This window comes from Hemicordylus capensis, chromosome 6 (genome assembly GCF_027244095.1).
Source record: "Hemicordylus capensis ecotype Gifberg chromosome 6, rHemCap1.1.pri, whole genome shotgun sequence".
Taxonomy (NCBI): Eukaryota; Metazoa; Chordata; class Lepidosauria; order Squamata; family Cordylidae; genus Hemicordylus; species Hemicordylus capensis.
Genome location: NC_069662.1, coordinates 54,005,442 through 54,031,023, shown reverse-complemented (window position 1 = coordinate 54,031,023; position 25,582 = coordinate 54,005,442). Strand labels below are relative to the sequence as shown.

General features: G+C 47.0%; 1 gene segment (V, D, J or C); it reads right to left on the bottom strand.

The window, feature by feature from the left end:
- The window catches only part of LOC128331317 (probable non-functional immunoglobulin lambda variable 1-50), a 113,982-nt gene that overhangs the window by 9,552 nt on the left and 78,848 nt on the right, over positions 1-25,582 (bottom strand). Inside the window, 1 exon segment of the V gene segment in view lies at positions 3,072-3,156. Coding sequence covers positions 3,072-3,156 — 85 coding nt within the window.

Below are 25,582 nucleotides of genomic sequence, written 5' to 3'. Positions count from 1 at the left end.
TCTTCTTGGTTCAAGGTGGCTCCTAGGCAGCTGGGCGGCTTGGGTTCTTGGAGAGGAATGGGAGGAGAGCTGGTAGCAAGCCTGAATGGTCCCCTTTGCTAGGCAGGATGCATCCTGGTTTGCATTTGAAGGGGAGACTACATCATGTGAGCCCCGTAAGATATTCCCCCCTCAGGGGTTGGGAGGCCTGCCTGCAACCTTGGAGAAGCTGCTGCCAGTCCGGGTAGACGATACTGAGCTGGATGGATCAAGAGTCTGACTCGGTATATGGCAGCTTCCTCTCTTCCAGTGTGTGTGGTGCCATGGATACAAAGAGCCAGGCTGACTAAGGAAAGAAGCTACTGGCCAAAGCAGCCAGTGACTGCGGGAGCAAGGGAGGAACAGCAGCATCCCGCTGAGAATGCAAAGCATTGACGAGCTTCCTGTATTCCTAGGTAACCATTGGTAAGAGTAAAGTGTGCCGTCCAGTCGATTTCGACTCCTGGCACCCACAGAGCCCTTTGGTAGAATACAGGAGGGGTTGACCATTGCCCCCTCCCGCCCAGTGTGAGATGATGCCTTTCAGCACCTTCCGAGATCGCTGCTGCCCCATATAGGTGATTCCTATAGTCTGGGGAACATACCAGCAGGGATTCAAACCGGCAACCTCATGCTTGCTAGGCAAGTCATTTTCCTGCTGGGCTATTAGTCCATCTGCTTCATTATAGCTTTGCCCAGGACTGGATTAGCCCTCCCCAGTAAAAAAATATATTGGAAAACACTCAGTAGTACTTTGGGAACTAAAATAAGCACAAGCAGAAAAGACAGAGACAAGCAAGAAAGCTAATACTTATAATATTTCTATACAACTTTTCAAGAAAAGCCCTCTAAGTAGTTTACATAAATATGAATAAATTTTAAAAATAGCTCCCTGTCCCCCAAAGGGCTCAGAATCTAAAAAAAGAAACATAAGATAGACACCAGCAGCAGCCACTGCCAGGATGCTGTGCTGGAGATGGATAGGGCCAGTTGCTCTCCCCCTGCTAAATATAAGAGAATCACCACTTTTAAAAGTTGCCTCTTTCCTCTTTTAGCAGGGTTACTAGTTGTAATAGTGATGATGATGATGATGATGATGATGATGATGATGATGATGAAGAAGAAGAAGAACCAAATGCAGTCAATAACATCTAGTAGATTGTGTGTAAATAGAATAATAATAATAATAATAATAATAATACATATAATTATTTTAAATATATATATATCTTTATTTAGAAGATAGAAAGCACCATTGTCCTCAGTTCTTGTTTCTTTCTTGTTACTCTTATTTATATACTGTTTATTTTTTTAAAAGGCAAACGACTCTTCTAAGAGCACTTTGCACAGAGAAAAGGTTCGCTCTCCCTAAAGGGTTCAAAATCTACAAAGAAAGAGCGGAGACTCCAGCAACAGCTGCTAGAGGGATGTTGTTGTGGGGCCGGACAGGGCCAGATGCTCTCCCCCTGTTTAACGTAAAGGGCGTCATCACCACTTTGCAAGGTGCCCCATTGCTCAGTCCACAGGAGCCCTTGCCTCCCCAAGCAGACCAGGATAATAATGACTTGACTTATATTGGAAATTCTGTGCCCTGCCTTTCTCCACACGCTCAGGGGGCCAACCAAAACTAAAATATCATTGAAAGCAAAAAGGCTGTTTCCCCATGCGCCAAGAAATGGGGCATACCCCACATGCTGTGGGGGGCAGAGCAGGCATTGAAAAACTACTACTAGAAGACAAACAATCCTGTTCAAAGCAGTCATTGACCAGCGACTGTTAATCAGCAACCGTCAATAATAGAACCCTGGCCCTGTTTGAGTATAACTGTCCTTCTGGTCTTCCTTTTCCCTGGGGGTTGCCAACCTGTCCTCCTCCTCTGCCTTTCAAAGCAACCCAGCAGAGGTGGCTGGAGATAAGGATCAGATGAGGATCTGGGGCCAATCCTCACTCAGCCTGAAGCTCCCTGGGGGAAACTTGGGCCAATCTCAGCTACAGCGAGAAACAAGGTAAGGTGATACTTCTTTGTCAAGTGATCCATAAATTCCATAATTATTATTATTAACAGTCAATGACCAAAAGAGAGATATAGAATGGTAAATGACATAAAATATCATAATATGCTTAAAATAAGCATATGCATATATCTAAAAATGGCAATTTAAAAATACACTCATAACTTTGAGACTCTTATTTTAAAAACCACATAACAGTACTTAGACTTGGGCTTCTTCCAGGGGCGTAGCAAGGTTGGAGTGGGCCCAGAGACAAGATTTTAAAATGGGCCCCCCCCAAAGTCCAGGGCCTCCGCATACCCCAGGATTTAAGTCTGATATTCCAAAATAAGTATGCTGCCTGCAAATACATTTCACTGAATACACACACACACCTCACAATATATAGCGATATACATTGAGTACTATACATTTGTATTACTTTTAATGGCTAGAACACACTAGAAAGATGAATTATTAAAATGGGCCCCTCGCTGCAGATTAGCAAAGGAGACTTTCAACCATGCAGGGTGAACCTATGTTTGTTTTCCCAGAATTCTGAACAAATTCAGTCAAGTTTGATTGCAGGAGGTTTTTCACAGGAGGCTTTTAAAGCCCTTTAAGACACATCTCCTCTGGAATGGAGGTGCTGCATTCACATGTTGGCCAGATTTACCCTGAAGTCCCTGCAAGTTATTGGGGAGCAGTTCACACACAAGAAAAATAAAATAAAAGCACCACACATGCTTCACAGTTCTCACTCAGACCTTCTGGGTTGCAAAACAACTTGAACATAAGTGCATTTATAAATGAATGAATGAATAAATAAAATTAATAAAATACTGTTCCAGAAGTTTTTGCAATTTTCTGCCATGAAACAAGCCACTTAAAGGACTTTATAGAAAGTTTTTTTTAAGTCAGCAAATTTTCCAAGCTGTTTCAAAATAAATATTCAGAGACTTCTCGGTCCCTCCCCCCCCATCCAAGGCCTATGACAAGCAGATCCCTATATAGGGGGGGGGGGGCGGGAAAGGTAACCACAAAAAGGAGTTCACACTCTACCTGGCAAATGCTGGTCCGGGTTAAGCAGGGCAGCAAGGGGTCTTCTGCTGCAGAGAACACTCTGGCTGCCTCGTCCTCCTTCCTGGCTTGCTTGGGCCCTACTCGAGTTCAGGCTTCACTGCGGCCTACACGGAGGCCTCCGTGGAAGCCCCGCCCACCCGCCGATCAGTTGAGAGGCGGGAGAAAAGGAGCTCTTTGCAGCTTGCCTGCTGCTTCGATTGCGGGCCAGCAGAACAAGCAGGAGAGACGGCGAAGAGGGCAAGTGGCTGAGAGGCTATGGGGCTGGGCAGGGGGCAATGGGGAGTCACATGAGGTGCCCCTGGGGTGCCCCTCCAGGCAGTGGGGCCCCCAGACAACTGTCTCCCCTTGCCCTATAATTGTTACGCGCCTGGCTTCTTCCCTTTTTAAAAAGGAAAGAACCACAATTGCCTTGACGCCAAAAGCCAGGAGAAGTTAACCAGTAAGGTGGACATTTTGGGGTGCCTCTGTGATGGCACGAAGGATATTCCCAGACTGGATTGGGCAAGGTTCGGACCACAATGTGGGTCTGGACTTTTAAATTTGCATTCTGATTGGGCAAGACTTCTAGGGTTTTTTAATTCTATGTTTGATGGAATTGGGCAAGATCTCTAAGATTTCTAAATTGGATATGGAATTGGGCAAGATCGGGGCCTGTGTGGGCCTCGGTTTTTAAATTGCATCCCCCAGCTTGACTGAGCACACACACTCTAGGTTCCCTTAGTGTGAGTTGGGCATGAAACCATTGTTTTTAAATGCCATCTTTTGGCAGCTTTAAGCCAATGGTCTGGAGTCCCATGAGCTTGGGATCTCCAATGGTTCAAGTGGGCAAGACAATTGGTGTCTTTAAATTCTGTAAGGGCCTTGTGGACATATCTTTCAGCCAGGGATCTAGTGTTTACATTTGGATCAACTGATTCACCACTTTTATACAAGCTCTTGATAAATCCTGAAACAAAAGGGTCATGTTGCATCTTTTATATGCTCAGTGTCCCAAGTGTTGTGTGACATCAGGAGATGTCTGCTTGTTGAGTGCACTCGTGGCCATCTCGGATCCTTATTCTTTACTTTGAAAGGAAAGCATTGATCTTGAATGTTGGGCTCAAATTTTGATGACTTTTCTGTCTCTTGATTTAATGGAACGAATCATTTCACATGCAAGCTATTGAACTAGTGTTGTGATGCAAGTGTTTTAAGAATTATTTTGACTAAAGCAATAGTTTGATTGTCTTGTCATCAAGAATAGTGTCTGCAACCTCCGTGCAAATCAGGGTATTTTTTTTGGGGGGGGGACTCCCAAAAAGAACCATTGACTTCTGTTGGATGCTTGTGCCTGTGTTGAAGATGATGTTTAGCATTTTAGCATTCAAGACTCTTCAGACTTGGTGAGATCTCCCAACCTGAGAAATTGACACCAGTTGGAGCGGAGGTGAATGCACCTTTTTAACAAAAGGAAGGCAGATCCCCAAAAGTGGTGAGAGTCCAGTGGTGAGGATGGGGTGAGCAACTGGGCCTCACTGGTTGGATGATACCCCATCTGTACTGGGCTTCTTCCATAACAGATGAGGATTCATTAAATGAAGTTTCGGAAGTCTAACATTTCTCAATGACTCTCTTACAGAGGTTGGGAGAAGCTGTGCAGGAGGCGAGAAGAGAATATACATTAGTGGCATGCACTTGGGTAAGGGCACAATCAGCCCCTTGATCATTTTGGGTCCCCTCTGCTGCACCTTCTGCAGATTGACAGTACCCCACCCTTTGTGGGAGGGTGGTCCGTTGACCAGAAGGACACAGTTAGTATTCCAAGTATGCTTACCCTAACCCTTACCCATGAGACGGTGGTGAGGAAAAATAATGCCTGGGGAGCAAAGGAAGAGATGTCTGAACATTGCCCTAAACTTTTGGCCAAAGGGTGAAATGAAAAAGGACTCAGAACATGGTCTAACACGACTTCTGTATCATTCACAGTGACATCTGAGGAATAGCTACAACTAGAAACAAGGTCAGATTTATATTGCTGTAGCTGTTGTGGTTATACCCTAGTAAGCTTCCATAGCACCTTGGGTTTTTCTCTCTTTTTGACAGTTAAAAAAGCACCACATTTTCACTGATGCCAGGAGATGTTGAACATTAGGGCACACATCTTGAGGTGCCTCTGTGATGGCACGAAGGATATTCCCAGACTGGATTGGGCAAGGTTCGGACCACAATGTGGGTCTGGACTTTTAAATTTGCATTCTGATTGGGCAAGACCTCTAGGGTTTTTAAATTCTGTGTTTGATCGAATTGGGCAAGATCTCTAGGATTTTTAAATTGGATATGGAATTGGGCAAGATCAGGGCCTGTGTGGGCCTCGGTTTTTAAATTGCATCCCCCAGCCTGACCTGTAAGGTTGTATTCTGATTGGGCAAGACCTCTAGGGTTCTTTAATTGGATATGGAATTGGGCAAGATCAGGGCCTGTGTGGGCCTTGGTTTTTAAATTGCATCCCCCAGCTTGACTGAGCAATACACACACTCTAGTTTCCCTTCGTGTGAATTAGGCATGAGACCATTGTTTTTAAATTCCATCTTTGGGCAGCTTTAAGCCAATGGTCTGGAGTCCCATGAGCTTGGAATCTCCAATGGTTCAAGTGGGCAAGACAATTGGTGTCTTTAAATTCTGTAAGGGCCTTGTGGACATATCTTTCAGCCAGGGATCTAGTGTTTACATTTGGATCAACTGATTCACCACTTGTATACAAGCTCATGATAAATCCTGAAACAAAAGGATCATGTTGCATCTTGTCTATGCTCTGTGTCCCAAGTGTTGTGTGACATCAGGAGATGTCTGCTTCTTCAGTGCACTGGTGGCCATCTCGGATTCTTACTCTTTACTTTGAAAGGAAGGCATTGATCTTGAATGTTGGGCTCAAGTTTTGATGATTTTTCTGTGTCTTGATTAAAAGGAACGAATCATTTCACATGCAAGCAATTGAACTAGTGCTGTGATGCAAGTGTTTTGAGAACTGTGTTGACTAAAGAAATAGTTTGATTGTCTTGTCATCAAGAATAGTTTCTGCAACCTCGATGCAAATCTGGGGTTTTTTTTGGGGGGGGACCCCAACAAGAACCATTGACTTCTGTTGGATGGTTGTGCCTGTGTTGAAGATGATGTTTAGCACTTTAGCATTCAAGACTCTTCAGACTCGGTGAGATCTCCCGACCTGAGAAATTGACACCAGATAGAGGTGAACGAACCTGTTTAACTGTCTGTCTGTCTGTCTGTTTGAATGAATGCCTAGCACTGTCTGTGTGTGTGGATGCTTGCTTTGTAGTGTCCTGTCTTCTGTCTGTGCTGTGTGTGTCTGTCTACTTTCCCCCCCCCAACGCTCCCTACCCCCAATGCCTCCCTCCCCTCATCCTCCCTCTTCCTCACCCTCCACCCTCCCTTCCACACCCACCTCACCTTCCCCCCCTCCGCCGGTCTGGCAAGATGATGAGAATCTGGTCTCTCCCACCGAAGCACACACATCATTCACGTCTGTGCATAATATGTGGCTGACCAACTCTGAGCCGGACCCTCCTCCCCCTTCAATCCCCTCTGCTACATCCCTCTCCCCCTCCCCCTGCCTCTCCCCTTTCCTCCCCCCTCCTAGCTAGCAGCATACACACACACACAAACACACAGCACCTGGCAAACACCAGCACACATGCACTCACACTGGTGCCACCACCTGCCTTGGGCCTCTCTGTGTCCTAGAGCAAATATGTGATGGACCAGAACCATTTCTTTCCCCAAGTAAGGCAAAAGGCATGCACTCACTGCACACACGAAGAAAAGATGAAGACAAGAGACAACTACTGGCAGCAGGTGAGTGTTGTGTTGTGTTGCTTGCTTGCCAATGCCATTGCCCATGCTCAATGCTCTGAGTCTGCTGTAACTAACTCTCATCCTCACACGCAGCTCAGCTCAGCTGCACTCACTGCACTCTGTAGACAGCTGGTGTGGTAGAAGTGTTCAAGACTCTTCAGACTTAGTGAGATCTCCCCACCTAAGAAATTGACACCCGATGGAGCAGAGGTGAATGCACCTGTTTAACGAGAGGAAGGCAGATCCCCCAAAGCGGTGAGAGTCCAGTGGTGAGGATGGGGTGAGCAACTGGGCCTCACTGGTTGGATGATGCCCCATCTGTACTGGGCTTCTTCCATAACAGATGAGGATTCATTAAATGAAGTATCGGCAGTCTAACATTTCTCAATGACTCTCTTACAGAGGTTGGGAGAAGCTGTGCAGGAGGCGAGAAGAGAATCTACATTAGTGGCATGCCCTTGGGTAAGGGCACAATCAGCCCCTTCATCATTTTGGGTCCCCTCTGCTGCACCTTCTGCAGATTGACAGTACCCCACCCTTTGTGGGGGGGTAGTGGTCCAGTGAGCAGAAGGATACACAGTTTGTATTCCAAGTATGCTTACCCTAACCCTTACCCATGAGACGGTGGTGAGGAAAAATAATGCCTGGGGTGCAAAGGAAGAGATGTCTGAACATTGCCCTAAGCCTTTGGCCAAAGGGTGAAATGAAAAAGTACTCAGAACATGGTCTAACACGACTTCTGTATCATTCACAGTGACATCTGAGGAACAGCTACAACTAGAAACAAGGTCAGATTAATATTGCTGTTGCTGTTGTGGTTATACCCCAGTAAGCTTCCATAGCACCTTGGCTTTTTCTCTCTTTTTGACAGTTAAAAAAGCACCACATTTTCACTGATGCCAGGAGATGTTGAACATTAGGGCACACATCTTGGGGTGCCTCTGTGATGGCACGAAGGATATTCCCAGACTGGATTGGGCAAGGTTCGGACCACAATGTGGGTCTGGACTTTTAAATTTGCATTCTGATTGGGCAAGACCTCTAGGGTCTTTAAATTCTGTGTTTGATCGAATTGGGCAAGATCTCTAGGATTTTTAAATTGGATATGGAAATGGGCAAGATCGGGGCCTGTGTGGGCCTCGGTTTTTAAATTGCATCCCCCAGCCTGACCTGTAAGGTTGTATTCTGATTGGGCAAGACCTCTAGGGTTTTTAAATTGGATATGGAATTGGGCAAGATCAGGGCCTGTGTGGGCCTCGGTTTTTAAATTGCATCCCCCAGCTTGACTGAGCAATACACACACTCTAGTTTCCCTTCGTGTGAATTGGGCATGAGACCATTGTTTTTAAATTCCATCTTTGGGCAGCTTTAAGCCAGTGGTCTGGAGTCCCATGAGCTTGGGATCTCCAATGGTTCAAGTGGGCTAGACAATTGGTGTCTTTAAATTCTGTAAGGGCCTTGTGGACATATCTTTCAGCCAGGGATCTAGTGTTTACATTTGGATCAACTGATTCACCACTTTTATACAAGCTCTTGATAAATCCTGAAATAAAAGGATCATGTTGCATCTTGTCTAGGCTCTGTGTCACAAGCGTTGCGTGACATCAGGAGATGTCTGCTTGTTGAGTGCACTGGTGGCCATCTCGGATCCTTATTCTTTACTTTGAAAGGAAGGCATTGATCTTGAATGTTGGGCTCAAGTTTTGATGATTTTTCTGTCTCTTGATAAAATGGAACAAATCATTTCACATGCAAGCTATTGAACTAGTGGTGTGATGCAAGTGTTTTGAGAACTGTGTTGACTAAAGAAATAGTTTGATTGTCTTGTCATCAAGAATAGTTTCTGCAACGTCGGTGCAAATCAGGGGTTTTTTTGGGGGGGGGACCCCAACAAGAACCATTGACTTCTGTTGGATGGTTGTGCCTGTGTTGAAGATGATGTTTAGCACTTTAGCATTCAAGACTCTTCAGACTTGGTGAGATCTCCCGACCTGAGAAATTGAAACCAGATAGAGTGGAGGTGAAAGCACCTGTTTAACTGTCTGTCTGTCTGTCTGTCTGTCTGTGTGAATGAATGCCTAGCACTGTCTGTGTGTGTGGATGCTTGCTGTGTAGTGTCCTGTCTTCTGTCTGTGCTGTGTGTGTCTGTCTACTTTTTTTCGCTTCCCCCCCAACGCTCCCCCCCAATGCCTCCCTCCCCTCATCCTCCCTCTTCCTCACCCTCCACCCTCCCTTCCACACCCACCTCACCTTCCCCCCCTCCGCCGGTCTGGCAAGATGATGAGAATCTGGTCTCTCCCACCGAAGCACACACATCATTCACGTCTGTGCATAATATGTGGCTGACCAACTCTGAGCTGGACCCTCCTCCCCCTTCAATCCCCTCTGCTACACCCCTCTCCCCCTCTCCCTGCCTCTCCCCTTTCCTCCCCCCCTCCTAGCTAGCAGCACACACACACACAGCACCTGGCAAACACCAGCACACATGCACTCACACTGGTGCCACCACCTGCCTTGGGCCTCTCTGTGTCCTAGAGCAAATATGTGATGGACCAGAACCATTTCTTTCCCCAAGTAAGGCAAAAGGCATGCACTCACTGCACACACGAAGAAAAGATGAAGACAAGAGACAACTACTGGCAGCAGGTGAGTGTTGTGTTGTGTTGCTTGCTTGCCAATGCCATTGCCCATGCTCAATGCTCTGAGTCTGCTGTAACTAACTCTCATCCTCACACGCAGCTCAGCTCAGCTGCACTCACTGCACTCTGTAGACAGCTGGTGTGGTAGAAGTATTCAAGACTCTTCAGACTTAGTGAGATCTCCCCACCTAAGAAATTGACACCCGATGGAGCAGAGGTGAATGCACCTGTTTAACGAGAGGAAGGCAGATCCCCCAAAGCGGTGAGAGTCCAGTGGTGAGGATGGGGTGAGCAACTGGGCCTCACTGGTTGGATGATGCCCCATCTGTACTGGGCTTCTTCCATAACAGATGAGGATTCATTAAATGAAGTATCGGCAGTCTAACATTTCTCAATGACTCTCTTACAGAGGTTGGGAGAAGCTGTGCAGGAGGCGAGAAGAGAATCTACATTAGTGGCATGCCCTTGGGTAAGGGCACAATCAGCCCCTTGATCATTTTGGGTCCCCTCTGCTGCACCTTCTGCAGATTGACAGTACCCCACCCTTTGTGGGGGGGTAGTGGTCCGGTGAGCAGAAGGATACACAGTTTGTATTCCAAGTATGCTTACCCTAACCCTTACCCATGAGACGGTGGTGAGGAAAAATAATGCCTGGGGAGCAAAGGAAGAGATGTCTGAACATTGCCCTAAGCCTTTGGCCAAAGGGTGAAATGAAAAAGTACTCAGAACATGGTCTAACACGACTTCTGTATCATTCACAGTGACATCTGAGGAACAGCTACAACTAGAAACAAGGTCAGATTTATATTGCTGTTGCTGTTGTGGTTATACCCCAGTAAGCTTCCATAGCACCTTGGCTTTTTCTCTCTTTTTGACAGTTAAAAAAGCACCACATTTTCACTGATGCCAGGAGATGTTGAACATTAGGGCACACATCTTGGGGTGCCTCTGTGATGGCACGAAGGATATTCCCAGACTGGATTGGGCAAGGTTCGGACCACAATGTGGGTCTGGACTTTTAAATTTGCATTCTGATTGGGCAAGACCTCTAGGGTTTTTAAATTCTGTGTTTGATCGAATTGGGCAAGATCTCTAGGATTTTTAAATTGGATATGGAATTGGACAAGATCGGGGCCTGTGTGGGCCTCGGTTTTTAAATTGCATCCCCCAGCCTGACCTGTAAGGTTGTATTCTGATTGGGCAAGACCTCTAGGGTTTTTAAATTGGATATGGAATTGGGCAAGATCAGGGCCTGTGTGGGCCTCGGTTTTTAAATTGCATCCCCCAGCTTGACTGAGCAATACACACACTCTAGTTTCCCTTCGTGTGAATTGGGCATGAGACCATTGTTTTTAAATTCCATCTTTGGGCAGCTTTAAGCCAGTGGTCTGGAGTCCCATGAGCTTGGGATCTCCAATGGTTCAAGTGGGCAAGACAATTGGTGTCTTTAAATTCTGTAAGGGCCTTGTGGACATATCTTTCAGCCAGGGATCTAGTGTTTACATTTGGATCAACTGATTCACCACTTTTATACAAGCTCTTGATAAATCCTGAAATAAAAGGATCATGTTGCATCTTGTCTAGGCTCTGTGTCACAAGCGTTGCGTGACATCAGGAGATGTCTGCTTGTTGAGTGCACTGGTGGCCATCTCGGATCCTTATTCTTTACTTTGAAAGGAAGGCATTGATCTTGAATGTTGGGCTCAAGTTTTGATGATTTTTCTGTCTCTTGATAAAATGGAACAAATCATTTCACATGCAAGCTATTGAACTAGTGGTGTGATGCAAGTGTTTTGAGAACTGTGTTGACTAAAGAAATAGTTTGATTGTCTTGTCATCAAGAATAGTTTCTGCAACGTCGGTGCAAATCAGGGGTTTTTTTGGGGGGGGGGACCCCAACAAGAACCATTGACTTCTGTTGGATGGTTGTGCCTGTGTTGAAGATGATGTTTAGCACTTTAGCATTCAAGACTCTTCAGACTTGGTGAGATCTCCCGACCTGAGAAATTGAAACCAGATAGAGTGGAGGTGAAAGCACCTGTTTAACTGTCTGTCTGTCTGTCTGTCTGTCTGTCTGTGTGAATGAATGCCTAGCACTGTCTGTGTGTGTGGATGCTTGCTGTGTAGTGTCCTGTCTTCTGTCTGTGCTGTGTGTGTCTGTCTACTTTTTTTCGCTTCCCCCCCAACGCTCCCCCCCAATGCCTCCCTCCCCTCATCCTCCCTCTTCCTCACCCTCCACCCTCCCTTCCACACCCACCTCACCTTCCCCCCCTCCGCCGGTCTGGCAAGATGATGAGAATCTGGTCTCTCCCACCGAAGCACACACATCATTCACGTCTGTGCATAATATGTGGCTGACCAACTCTGAGCTGGACCCTCCTCCCCCTTCAATCCCCTCTGCTACACCCCTCTCCCCCTCTCCCTGCCTCTCCCCTTTCCTCCCCCCCTCCTAGCTAGCAGCACACACACACACAGCACCTGGCAAACACCAGCACACATGCACTCACACTGGTGCCACCACCTGCCTTGGGCCTCTCTGTGTCCTAGAGCAAATATGTGATGGACCAGAACCATTTCTTTCCCCAAGTAAGGCAAAAGGCATGCACTCACTGCACACACGAAGAAAAGATGAAGACAAGAGACAACTACTGGCAGCAGGTGAGTGTTGTGTTGTGTTGCTTGCTTGCCAATGCCATTGCCCATGCTCAATGCTCTGAGTCTGCTGTAACTAACTCTCATCCTCACACGCAGCTCAGCTCAGCTGCACTCACTGCACTCTGTAGACAGCTGGTGTGGTAGAAGTATTCAAGACTCTTCAGACTTAGTGAGATCTCCCCACCTAAGAAATTGACACCCGATGGAGCAGAGGTGAATGCACCTGTTTAACGAGAGGAAGGCAGATCCCCCAAAGCGGTGAGAGTCCAGTGGTGAGGATGGGGTGAGCAACTGGGCCTCACTGGTTGGATGATGCCCCATCTGTACTGGGCTTCTTCCATAACAGATGAGGATTCATTAAATGAAGTATCGGCAGTCTAACATTTCTCAATGACTCTCTTACAGAGGTTGGGAGAAGCTGTGCAGGAGGCGAGAAGAGAATCTACATTAGTGGCATGCCCTTGGGTAAGGGCACAATCAGCCCCTTGATCATTTTGGGTCCCCTCTGCTGCACCTTCTGCAGATTGACAGTACCCCACCCTTTGTGGGGGGGTAGTGGTCCGGTGAGCAGAAGGATACACAGTTTGTATTCCAAGTATGCTTACCCTAACCCTTACCCATGAGACGGTGGTGAGGAAAAATAATGCCTGGGGAGCAAAGGAAGAGATGTCTGAACATTGCCCTAAGCCTTTGGCCAAAGGGTGAAATGAAAAAGTACTCAGAACATGGTCTAACACGACTTCTGTATCATTCACAGTGACATCTGAGGAACAGCTACAACTAGAAACAAGGTCAGATTTATATTGCTGTTGCTGTTGTGGTTATACCCCAGTAAGCTTCCATAGCACCTTGGCTTTTTCTCTCTTTTTGACAGTTAAAAAAGCACCACATTTTCACTGATGCCAGGAGATGTTGAACATTAGGGCACACATCTTGGGGTGCCTCTGTGATGGCACGAAGGATATTCCCAGACTGGATTGGGCAAGGTTCGGACCACAATGTGGGTCTGGACTTTTAAATTTGCATTCTGATTGGGCAAGACCTCTAGGGTTTTTAAATTCTGTGTTTGATCGAATTGGGCAAGATCTCTAGGATTTTTAAATTGGATATGGAATTGGACAAGATCGGGGCCTGTGTGGGCCTCGGTTTTTAAATTGCATCCCCCAGCCTGACCTGTAAGGTTGTATTCTGATTGGGCAAGACCTCTAGGGTTTTTAAATTGGATATGGAATTGGGCAAGATCAGGGCCTGTGTGGGCCTCGGTTTTTAAATTGCATCCCCCAGCATGACTGAGCAATACACACACTCTAGTTTCCCTTCGTGTGAATTGGGCATGAGACCATTGTTTTTAAATTCCATCTTTGGGCAGCTTTAAGCCAGTGGTCTGGAGTCCCATGAGCTTGGGATCTCCAATGGTTCAAGTGGGCAAGACAATTGGTGTCTTTAAATTCTGTAAGGGCCTTGTGGACATATCTTTCAGCCAGGGATCTAGTGTTTACATTTGGATCAACTGATTCACCACTTTTATACAAGCTCTTGATAAATCCTGAAATAAAAGGATCATGTTGCATCTTGTCTAGGCTCTGTGTCACAAGCGTTGCGTGACATCAGGAGATGTCTGCTTGTTGAGTGCACTGGTGGCCATCTCGGATCCTTATTCTTTACTTTGAAAGGAAGGCATTGATCTTGAATGTTGGGCTCAAGTTTTGATGATTTTTCTGTCTCTTGATAAAATGGAACAAATCATTTCACATGCAAGCTATTGAACTAGTGGTGTGATGCAAGTGTTTTGAGAACTGTGTTGACTAAAGAAATAGTTTGATTGTCTTGTCATCAAGAATAGTTTCTGCAACGTCGGTGCAAATCAGGGGTTTTTTTTGGGGGGGGGACCCCAACAAGAACCATTGACTTCTGTTGGATGGTTGTGCCTGTGTTGAAGATGATGTTTAGCACTTTAGCATTCAAGACTCTTCAGACTTGGTGAGATCTCCCGACCTGAGAAATTGAAACCAGATAGAGTGGAGGTGAAAGCACCTGTTTAACTGTCTGTCTGTCTGTCTGTCTGTCTGTCTGTCTGTGTGAATGAATGCCTAGCACTGTCTGTGTGTGTGGATGCTTGCTGTGTAGTGTCCTGTCTTCTGTCTGTGCTGTGTGTGTCTGTCTACTTTTTTTCCCTTCCCCCCAAACGCTCCCCCCCCAATGCCTCCCTCCCCTCATCCTCCCTCTTCCTCACCCTCCACCCTCCCTTCCACACCCACCTCACCTTCCCCCCCTCCGCCGGTCTGGCAAGATGATGAGAATCTGGTCTCTCCCACCGAAGCACACACATCATTCACGTCTGTGCATAATATGTGGCTGACCAACTCTGAGCTGGACCCTCCTCCCCCTTCAATCCCCTCTGCTACACCCCTCTCCCCCTCTCCCTGCCTCTCCCCTTTCCTCCCCCCCTCCTAGCTAGCAGCACACACACACACAGCACCTGGCAAACACCAGCACACATGCACTCACACTGGTGCCACCACCTGCCTTGGGCCTCTCTGTGTCCTAGAGCAAATATGTGATGGACCAGAACCATTTCTTTCCCCAAGTAAGGCAAAAGGCATGCACTCACTGCACACACGAAGAAAAGATGAAGACAAGAGACAACTACTGGCAGCAGGTGAGTGTTGTGTTGTGTTGCTTGCTTGCCAATGCCATTGCCCATGCTCAATGCTCTGAGTCTGCTGTAACTAACTCTCATCCTCACACGCAGCTCAGCTCAGCTGCACTCACTGCACTCTGTAGACAGCTGGTGTGGTAGAAGTATTCAAGACTCTTCAGACTTAGTGAGATCTCCCCACCTAAGAAATTGACACCCGATGGAGCAGAGGTGAATGCACCTGTTTAACGAGAGGAAGGCAGATCCCCCAAAGCGGTGAGAGTCCAGTGGTGAGGATGTGGTGAGCAACTGGGCCTCACTGGTTGGATGATGCCCCATCTGTACTGGGCTTCTTCCATAACAGATGAGGATTCATTAAATGAAGTATCGGCAGTCTAACATTTCTCAATGACTCTCTTACAGAGGTTGGGAGAAGTTGTGCAGGAGGCGAGAAGAGAATCTACATTAGTGGCATGCCCTTGGGTAAGGGCACAATCAGCCCCTTGATCATTTTGGGTCCCCTCTGCTGCACCTTCTGCAGATTGACAGTACCCCACCCTTTGTGGGGGGGTAGTGGTCCGGTGAGCAGAAGGATACACAGTTTGTATTCCAAGTATGCTTACCCTAACCCTTACCCATGAGACGGTGGTGAGGAAAAATAATGCCTGGGGAGCAAAGGAAGAGATGTCTGAACATTGCCCTAAGCCTTTGGCCAAAGGGTGAAATGAAAAAGTACTCAGAACATGGTCTAACACGACTTCTGTATCATTCACAGTGACATCTGAGGAACAGCTACAACTAGAAACAAGGTCAGATTTATATTGCTGTTGCTGTTGTGGTTATACCCCAGTAAGCTTCCATAGCACCTTGGCTTTTTCTCTCTTTTTGACAGTTAAAAAAGCACCACATTTTCACTGATGCCAGGAGATGTTGAACATTAGGGCACACATCTTGGGGTGCCTCTGTGATGGCACGAAGGATATTCCCAGACTGGATTGGGCAAGGTTCGGACCACAATGTGGGTCTGGACTTTTAAATTTGCATTCTGATTGGGCAAGACCTCTAGGGTTTTTAAATTCTGTGTTTGATCGAATTGGGCAAGATCTCTAGGATTTTTAAATTGGATATGGAATTGGACAAGATCGGGGCCTGTGTGGGCCTCGGTTTTTAAATTGCATCCCCCAGCCTGACCTGTAAGGTTGTATTCTGATTGGGCAAGACCTCTAGGGTTTTTAAATTGGATATGGAATTGGGCAAGATCAGGGCCTGTGTGGGCCTCGGTTTTTAAATTGCATCCCCCAGCATGACTGAGCAATACACACACTCTAGTTTCCCTTCGTGTGAATTGGGCATGAGACCATTGTTTTTAAATTCCATCTTTGGGCAGCTTTAAGCCAGTGGTCTGGAGTCCCATGAGCTTGGGATCTCCAATGGTTCAAGTGGGCAAGACAATTGGTGTCTTTAAATTCTGTAAGGGCCTTGTGGACATATCTTTCAGCCAGGGATCTAGTGTTTACATTTGGATCAACTGATTCACCACTTTTATACAAGCTCTTGATAAATCCTGAAATAAAAGGATCATGTTGCATCTTGTCTAGGCTCTGTGTCACAAGCGTTGCGTGACATCAGGAGATGTCTGCTTGTTGAGTGCACTGGTGGCCATCTCGGATCCTTATTCTTTACTTTGAAAGGAAGGCATTGATCTTGAATGTTGGGCTCAAGTTTTGATGATTTTTCTGTCTCTTGATAAAATGGAACAAATCATTTCACATGCAAGCTATTGAACTAGTGGTGTGATGCAAGTGTTTTGAGAACTGTGTTGACTAAAGAAATAGTTTGATTGTCTTGTCATCAAGAATAGTTTCTGCAACGTCGGTGCAAATCAGGGGTTTTTTTTGGGGGGGGGGACCCCAACAAGAACCATTGACTTCTGTTGGATGGTTGTGCCTGTGTTGAAGATGATGTTTAGCACTTTAGCATTCAAGACTCTTCAGACTTGGTGAGATCTCCCGACCTGAGAAATTGAAACCAGATAGAGTGGAGGTGAAAGCACCTGTTTAACTGTCTGTCTGTCTGTCTGTCTGTCTGTCTGTCTGTGTGAATGAATGCCTAGCACTGTCTGTGTGTGTGGATGCTTGCTGTGTAGTGTCCTGTCTTCTGTCTGTGCTGTGTGTGTCTGTCTACTTTTTTTCCCTTCCCCCCAAACGCTCCCCCCCCAATGCCTCCCTCCCCTCATCCTCCCTCTTCCTCACACTCCACCCTCCCTTCCACACCCACCTCACCTTCCCCCCCTCCGCCGGTCTGGCAAGATGATGAGAATCTGGTCTCTCCCACCGAAGCACACACATCATTCACGTCTGTGCATAATATGTGGCTGACCAACTCTGAGCTGGACCCTCCTCCCCCTTCAATCCCCTCTGCTACACCCCTCTCCCCCTCTCCCTGCCTCTCCCCTTTCCTCCCCCCCTCCTAGCTAGCAGCACACACACACACAGCACCTGGCAAACACCAGCACACATGCACTCACACTGGTGCCACCACCTGCCTTGGGCCTCTCTGTGTCCTAGAGCAAATATGTGATGGACCAGAACCATTTCTTTCCCCAAGTAAGGCAAAAGGCATGCACTCACTGCACACACGAAGAAAAGATGAAGACAAGAGACAACTACTGGCAGCAGGTGAGTGTTGTGTTGTGTTGCTTGCTTGCCAATGCCATTGCCCATGCTCAATGCTCTGAGTCTGCTGTAACTAACTCTCATCCTCACACGCAGCTCAGCTCAGCTGCACTCACTGCACTCTGTAGACAGCTGGTGTGGTAGAAGTATTCAAGACTCTTCAGACTTAGTGAGATCTCCCCACCTAAGAAATTGACACCCGATGGAGCAGAGGTGAATGCACCTGTTTAACGAGAGGAAGGCAGATCCCCCAAAGCGGTGAGAGTCCAGTGGTGAGGATGTGGTGAGCAACTGGGCCTCACTGGTTGGATGATGCCCCATCTGTACTGGGCTTCTTCCATAACAGATGAGGATTCATTAAATGAAGTATCGGCAGTCTAACATTTCTCAATGACTCTCTTACAGAGGTTGGGAGAAGTTGTGCAGGAGGCGAGAAGAGAATCTACATTAGTGGCATGCCCTTGGGTAAGGGCACAATCAGCCCCTTGATCATTTTGGGTCCCCTCTGCTGCACCTTCTGCAGATTGACAGTACCCCACCCTTTGTGGGGGGGTAGTGGTCCGGTGAGCAGAAGGATACACAGTTTGTATTCCAAGTATGCTTACCCTAACCCTTACCCATGAGACGGTGGTGAGGAAAAATAATGCCTGGGGAGCAAAGGAAGAGATGTCTGAACATTGCCCTAAGCCTTTGGCCAAAGGGTGAAATGAAAAAGTACTCAGAACATGGTCTAACACGACTTCTGTATCATTCACAGTGACATCTGAGGAACAGCTACAACTAGAAACAAGGTCAGATTTATATTGCTGTTGCTGTTGTGGTTATACCCCAGTAAGCTTCCATAGCACCTTGGCTTTTTCTCTCTTTTTGACAGTTAAAAAAGCACCACATTTTCACTGATGCCAGGAGATGTTGAACATTAGGGCACACATCTTGGGGTGCCTCTGTGATGGCACGAAGGATATTCCCAGACTGGATTGGGCAAGGTTCGGACCACAATGTGGGTCTGGACTTTTAAATTTGCATTCTGATTGGGCAAGACCTCTAGGGTTTTTAAATTCTGTGTTTGATCGAATTGGGCAAGATCTCTAGGATTTTTAAATTGGATATGGAATTGGACAAGATCGGGGCCTGTGTGGGCCTCGGTTTTTAAATTGCATCCCCCAGCCTGACCTGTAAGGTTGTATTCTGATTGGGCAAGACCTCTAGGGTTTTTAAATTGGATATGGAATTGGGCAAGATCAGGGCCTGTGTGGGCCTCGGTTTTTAAATTGCATCCCCCAGCATGACTGAGCAATACACACACTCTAGTTTCCCTTCGTGTGAATTGGGCATGAGACCATTGTTTTTAAATTCCATCTTTGGGCAGCTTTAAGCCAGTGGTCTGGAGTCCCATGAGCTTGGGATCTCCAATGGTTCAAGTGGGCAAGACAATTGGTGTCTTTAAATTCTGTAAGGGCCTTGTGGACATATCTTTCAGCCAGGGATCTAGTGTTTACATTTGGATCAACTGATTCACCACTTTTATACAAGCTCTTGATAAATCCTGAAATAAAAGGATCATGTTGCATCTTGTCTAGGCTCTGTGTCACAAGCGTTGCGTGACATCAGGAGATGTCTGCTTGTTGAGTGCACTGGTGGCCATCTCGGATCCTTATTCTTTACTTTGAAAGGAAGGCATTGATCTTGAATGTTGGGCTCAAGTTTTGATGATTTTTCTGTCTCTTGATAAAATGGAACAAATCATTTCACATGCAAGCTATTGAACTAGTGGTGTGATGCAAGTGTTTTGAGAACTGTGTTGACTAAAGAAATAGTTTGATTGTCTTGTCATCAAGAATAGTTTCTGCAACGTCGGTGCAAATCAGGGGTTTTTTTTGGGGGGGGACCCCAACAAGAACCATTGACTTCTGTTGGATGGTTGTGCCTGTGTTGAAGATGATGTTTAGCACTTTAGCATTCAAGACTCTTCAGACTTGGTGAGATCTCCCGACCTGAGAAATTGAAACCAGATAGAGTGGAGGTGAAAGCACCTGTTTAACTGTCTGTCTGTCTGTCTGTCTGTCTGTCTGTGTGAATGAATGCCTAGCACTGTCTGTGTGTGTGGATGCTTGCTGTGTAGTGTCCTGTCTTCTGTCTGTGCTGTGTGTGTCTGTCTACTTTTTTTCGCTTCCCCCCCAACGCTCCCCCCCAATGCCTCCCTCCCCTCATCCTCCCTCTTCCTCACCCTCCACCCTCCCTTCCACACCCACCTCACCTTCCCCCCCTCCGCCGGTCTGGCAAGATGATGAGAATCTGGTCTCTCCCACCGAAGCACACACATCATTCACGTCTGTGCATAATATGTGGCTGACCAACTCTGAGCTGGACCCTCCTCCCCCTTCAATCCCCTCTGCTACACCCCTCTCCCCCTCTCCCTGCCTCTCCCCTTTCCTCCCCCCCTCCTAGCTAGCAGCACACACACACACAGCACCTGGCAAACACCAGCACACATGCACTCACACTGGTGCCACCACCTGCCTTGGGCCTCTCTGTGTCCTAGAGCAAATATGTGATGGACCAGAACCATTTCTTTCCCCAAGTAAGGCAAAAGGCATGCACTCACTGCACACACGAAGAAAAGATGAAGACAAGAGACAACTACTGGCAGCAGGTGAGTGTTGTGTTGTGTTGCTTGCTTGCCAATGCCATTGCCCATGCTCAATGCTCTGAGTCTGCTGTAACTAACTCTCATCCTCACACGCAGCTCAGCTCAGCTGCACTCACTGCACTCTGTAGACAGCTGGTGTGGTAGAAGTATTCAAGACTCTTCAGACTTAGTGAGATCTCCCCACCTAAGAAATTGACACCCGATGGAGCAGAGGTGAATGCACCTGTTTAACGAGAGGAAGGCAGATCCCCCAAAGCGGTGAGAGTCCAGTGGTGAGGATGGGGTGAGCAACTGGGCCTCACTGGTTGGATGATGCCCCATCTGTACTGGGCTTCTTCCATAACAGATGAGGATTCATTAAATGAAGTATCGGCAGTCTAACATTTCTCAATGACTCTCTTACAGAGGTTGGGAGAAGCTGTGCAGGAGGCGAGAAGAGAATCTACATTAGTGGCATGCCCTTGGGTAAGGGCACAATCAGCCCCTTGATCATTTTGGGTCCCCTCTGCTGCACCTTCTGCAGATTGACAGTACCCCACCCTTTGTGGGGGGGTAGTGGTCCGGTGAGCAGAAGGATACACAGTTTGTATTCCAAGTATGCTTACCCTAACCCTTACCCATGAGACGGTGGTGAGGAAAAATAATGCCTGGGGAGCAAAGGAAGAGATGTCTGAACATTGCCCTAAGCCTTTGGCCAAAGGGTGAAATGAAAAGGTACTCAGAACATGGTCTAACACGACTTCTGTATCATTCACAGTGACATCTGAGGAACAGCTACAACTAGAAACAAGGTCAGATTTATATTGCTGTTGCTGTTGTGGTTATACCCCAGTAAGCTTCCATAGCACCTTGGCTTTTTCTCTCTTTTTGACAGTTAAAAAAGCACCACATTTTCACTGATGCCAGGAGATGTTGAACATTAGGGCACACATCTTGGGGTGCCTCTGTGATGGCACGAAGGATATTCCCAGACTGGATTGGGCAAGGTTCGGACCACAATGTGGGTCTGGACTTTTAAATTTGCATTCTGATTGGGCAAGACCTCTAGGGTTTTTAAATTCTGTGTTTGATCGAATTGGGCAAGATCTCTAGGATTTTTAAATTGGATATGGAATTGGACAAGATCGGGGCCTGTGTGGGCCTCGGTTTTTAAATTGCATCCCCCAGCCTGACCTGTAAGGTTGTATTCTGATTGGGCAAGACCTCTAGGGTTTTTAAATTGGATATGGAATTGGGCAAGATCAGGGCCTGTGTGGGCCTCGGTTTTTAAATTGCATCCCCCAGCTTGACTGAGCACACACACTCTAGGTTCCCTTAGTGTGAATTGGGCATGAGACCATTTTTTTTTAAATTCCATCTTTGAGCAGCTTTAAGCCAATGGTCTGGAGTCCCATGAGCTTGGGATCTCCAATGGTTCAAGTGGGCTAGACAATTGGTGTCTTTAAATTCTGTAAGGGCCTTGTGGACATATCTTTCAGCCAGGGATCTAGTGTTTACATTTGGATCAACTGATTCACCACTTTTATACAAGCTCTTGATAAATCCTGAAATAAAAGGATCATGTTGCATCTTGTCTAGGCTCTGTGTCACAAGCGTTGCGTGACATCAGGAGATGTCTGCTTGTTGAGTGCACTGGTGGCCATCTCGGATCCTTATTCTTTACTTTGAAAGGAAGGCATTGATCTTGAATGTTGGGCTCAAGTTTTGATGATTTTTCTGTCTCTTGATAAAATGGAACAAATCATTTCACATGCAAGCTATTGAACTAGTGGTGTGATGCAAGTGTTTTGAGAACTGTGTTGACTAAAGAAATAGTTTGATTGTCTTGTCATCAAGAATAGTTTCTGCAACGTCGGTGCAAATCAGGGGTTTTTTTTTGGGGGGGGACCCCAACAAGAACCATTGACTTCTGTTGGATGGTTGTGCCTGTGTTGAAGATGATGTTTAGCACTTTAGCATTCAAGACTCTTCAGACTTGGTGAGATCTCCCGACCTGAGAAATTGAAACCAGATAGAGTGGAGGTGAAAGCACCTGTTTAACTGTCTGTCTGTCTGTCTGTCTGTCTGTCTGTCTGTGTGAATGAATGCCTAGCACTGTCTGTGTGTGTGGATGCTTGCTGTGTAGTGTCCTGTCTTCTGTCTGTGCTGTGTGTGTCTGTCTACTTTTTTTCGCTTCCCCCCCAACGCTCCCCCCCAATGCCTCCCTCCCCTCATCCTCCCTCTTCCTCACCCTCCACCCTCCCTTCCACACCCACCTCACCTTCCCCCCCTCCGCCGGTCTGGCAAGATGATGAGAATCTGGTCTCTCCCACCGAAGCACACACATCATTCACGTCTGTGCATAATATGTGGCTGACCAACTCTGAGCTGGACCCTCCTCCCCCTTCAATCCCCTCTGCTACACCCCTCTCCCCCTCTCCCTGCCTCTCCCCTTTCCTCCCCCCCTCCTAGCTAGCAGCACACACACACACAGCACCTGGCAAACACCAGCACACATGCACTCACACTGGTGCCACCACCTGCCTTGGGCCTCTCTGTGTCCTAGAGCAAATATGTGATGGACCAGAACCATTTCTTTCCCCAAGTAAGGCAAAAGGCATGCACTCACTGCACACACGAAGAAAAGATGAAGACAAGAGACAACTACTGGCAGCAGGTGAGTGTTGTGTTGTGTTGCTTGCTTGCCAATGCCATTGCCCATGCTCAATGCTCTGAGTCTGCTGTAACTAACTCTCATCCTCACACGCAGCTCAGCTCAGCTGCACTCACTGCACTCTGTAGACAGCTGGTGTGGTAGAAGTATTCAAGACTCTTCAGACTTAGTGAGATCTCCCCACCTAAGATATTGACACCCGATGGAGCAGAGGTGAATGCACCTGTTTAACGAGAGGAAGGCAGATCCCCCAAAACGGTGAGAGTCCAGTGGTGAGGATGGGGTGAGCAACTGGGCCTCACTGGTTGGATGATGCCCCATCTGTACTGGGCTTCTTCCATAACAGATGAGGATTCATTAAATGAAGTATCGGCAGTCTAACATTTCTCAATGACTCTCTTACAGAGGTTGGGAGAAGCTGTGCAGGAGGCGAGAAGAGAATCTGCATTAGTGGCATGCCCTTGGGTAAGGGCACAATCAGCCCCTTGATCATTTTGGGTCCCCTCTGCTGCACCTTCTGCAGATTGACAGTACCCCACCCTTTGTGGGGGGGGTAGTGGTCCGGTGAGCAGAAGGATACACAGTTTGTATTCCAAGTATGCTTACCCTAACCCTTACCCATGAGACGGTGGTGAGGAAAAATAATGCCTGGGGAGCAAAGGAAGAGATGTCTGAACATTGCCCTAAGCCTTTGGCCAAAGGGTGAAATGAAAAAGTACTCAGAACATGGTCTAACACGACTTCTGTATCATTCACAGTGACATCTGAGGAACAGCTACAACTAGAAACAAGGTCAGATTTATATTGCTGTTGCTGTTGTGGTTATACCCCAGTAAGCTTCCATAGCACCTTGGCTTTTTCTCTCTTTTTGACAGTTAAAAAAGCACCACATTTTCACTGATGCCAGGAGATGTTGAACATTAGGGCACACATCTTGGGGTGCCTCTGTGATGGCACGAAGGATATTCCCAGACTGGATTGGGCAAGGTTCGGACCACAATGTGGGTCTGGACTTTTAAATTTGCATTCTGATTGGGCAAGACCTCTAGGGTTTTTAAATTCTGTGTTTGATCGAATTGGGCAAGATCTCTAGGATTTTTAAATTGGATATGGAATTGGACAAGATCGGGGCCTGTGTGGGCCTCGGTTTTTAAATTGCATCCCCCAGCCTGACCTGTAAGGTTGTATTCTGATTGGGCAAGACCTCTAGGGTTTTTAAATTGGATATGGAATTGGGCAAGATCAGGGCCTGTGTGGGCCTCGGTTTTTAAATTGCATCCCCCAGCTTGACTGAGCAATACACACACTCTAGTTTCCCTTCGTGTGAATTGGGCATGAGACCATTGTTTTTAAATTCCATCTTTGGGCAGCTTTAAGCCAGTGGTCTGGAGTCCCATGAGCTTGGGATCTCCAATGGTTCAAGTGGGCTAGACAATTGGTGTCTTTAAATTCTGTAAGGGCCTTGTGGACATATCTTTCAGCCAGGGATCTAGTGTTTACATTTGGATCAACTGATTCACCACTTTTATACAAGCTCTTGATAAATCCTGAAATAAAAGGATCATGTTGCATCTTGTCTAGGCTCTGTGTCACAAGCGTTGCGTGACATCAGGAGATGTCTGCTTGTTGAGTGCACTGGTGGCCATCTCGGATCCTTATTCTTTACTTTGAAAGGAAGGCATTGATCTTGAATGTTGGGCTCAAGTTTTGATGATTTTTCTGTCTCTTGATAAAATGGAACAAATCATTTCACATGCAAGCTATTGAACTAGTGGTGTGATGCAAGTGTTTTGAGAACTGTGTTGACTAAAGAAATAGTTTGATTGTCTTGTCATCAAGAATAGTTTCTGCAACGTCGGTGCAAATCAGGGGGTTTTTTTGGGGGGGGGACCCCAACAAGAACCATTGACTTCTGTTGGATGGTTGTGCCTGTGTTGAAGATGATGTTTAGCACTTTAGCATTCAAGACTCTTCAGACTTGGTGAGATCTCCCGAACTGAGAAATTGAAACCAGATAGAGTGGAGGTGAAAGCACCTGTTTAACTGTCTGTCTGTCTGTCTGTCTGTGTGAATGAATGCCTAGCACTGTCTGTGTGTGTGGATGCTTGCTGTGTAGTGTCCTGTCTTCTGTCTGTGCTGTGTGTGTCTGTCTACTTTTTTTCGCTTCCCCCCCAACGCTCCCCCCCAATGCCTCCCTCCCCTCATCCTCCCTCTTCCTCACCCTCCACCCTCCCTTCCACACCCACCTCACCTTCCCCCCCTCCGCCGGTCTGGCAAGATGATGAGAATCTGGTCTCTCCCACCGAAGCACACACATCATTCACGTCTGTGCATAATATGTGGCTGACCAACTCTGAGCTGGACCCTCCTCCCCCTTCAATCCCCTCTGCTACACCCCTCTCCCCCTCTCCCTGCCTCTCCCCTTTCCTCCCCCCCTCCTAGCTAGCAGCACACACACACACAGCACCTGGCAAACACCAGCACACATGCACTCACACTGGTGCCACCACCTGCCTTGGGCCTCTCTGTGTCCTAGAGCAAATATGTGATGGACCAGAACCATTTCTTTCCCCAAGTAAGGCAAAAGGCATGCACTCACTGCACACACGAAGAAAAGATGAAGACAAGAGACAACTACTGGCAGCAGGTGAGTGTTGTGTTGTGTTGCTTGCTTGCCAATGCCATTGCCCATGCTCAATGCTCTGAGTCTGCTGTAACTAACTCTCATCCT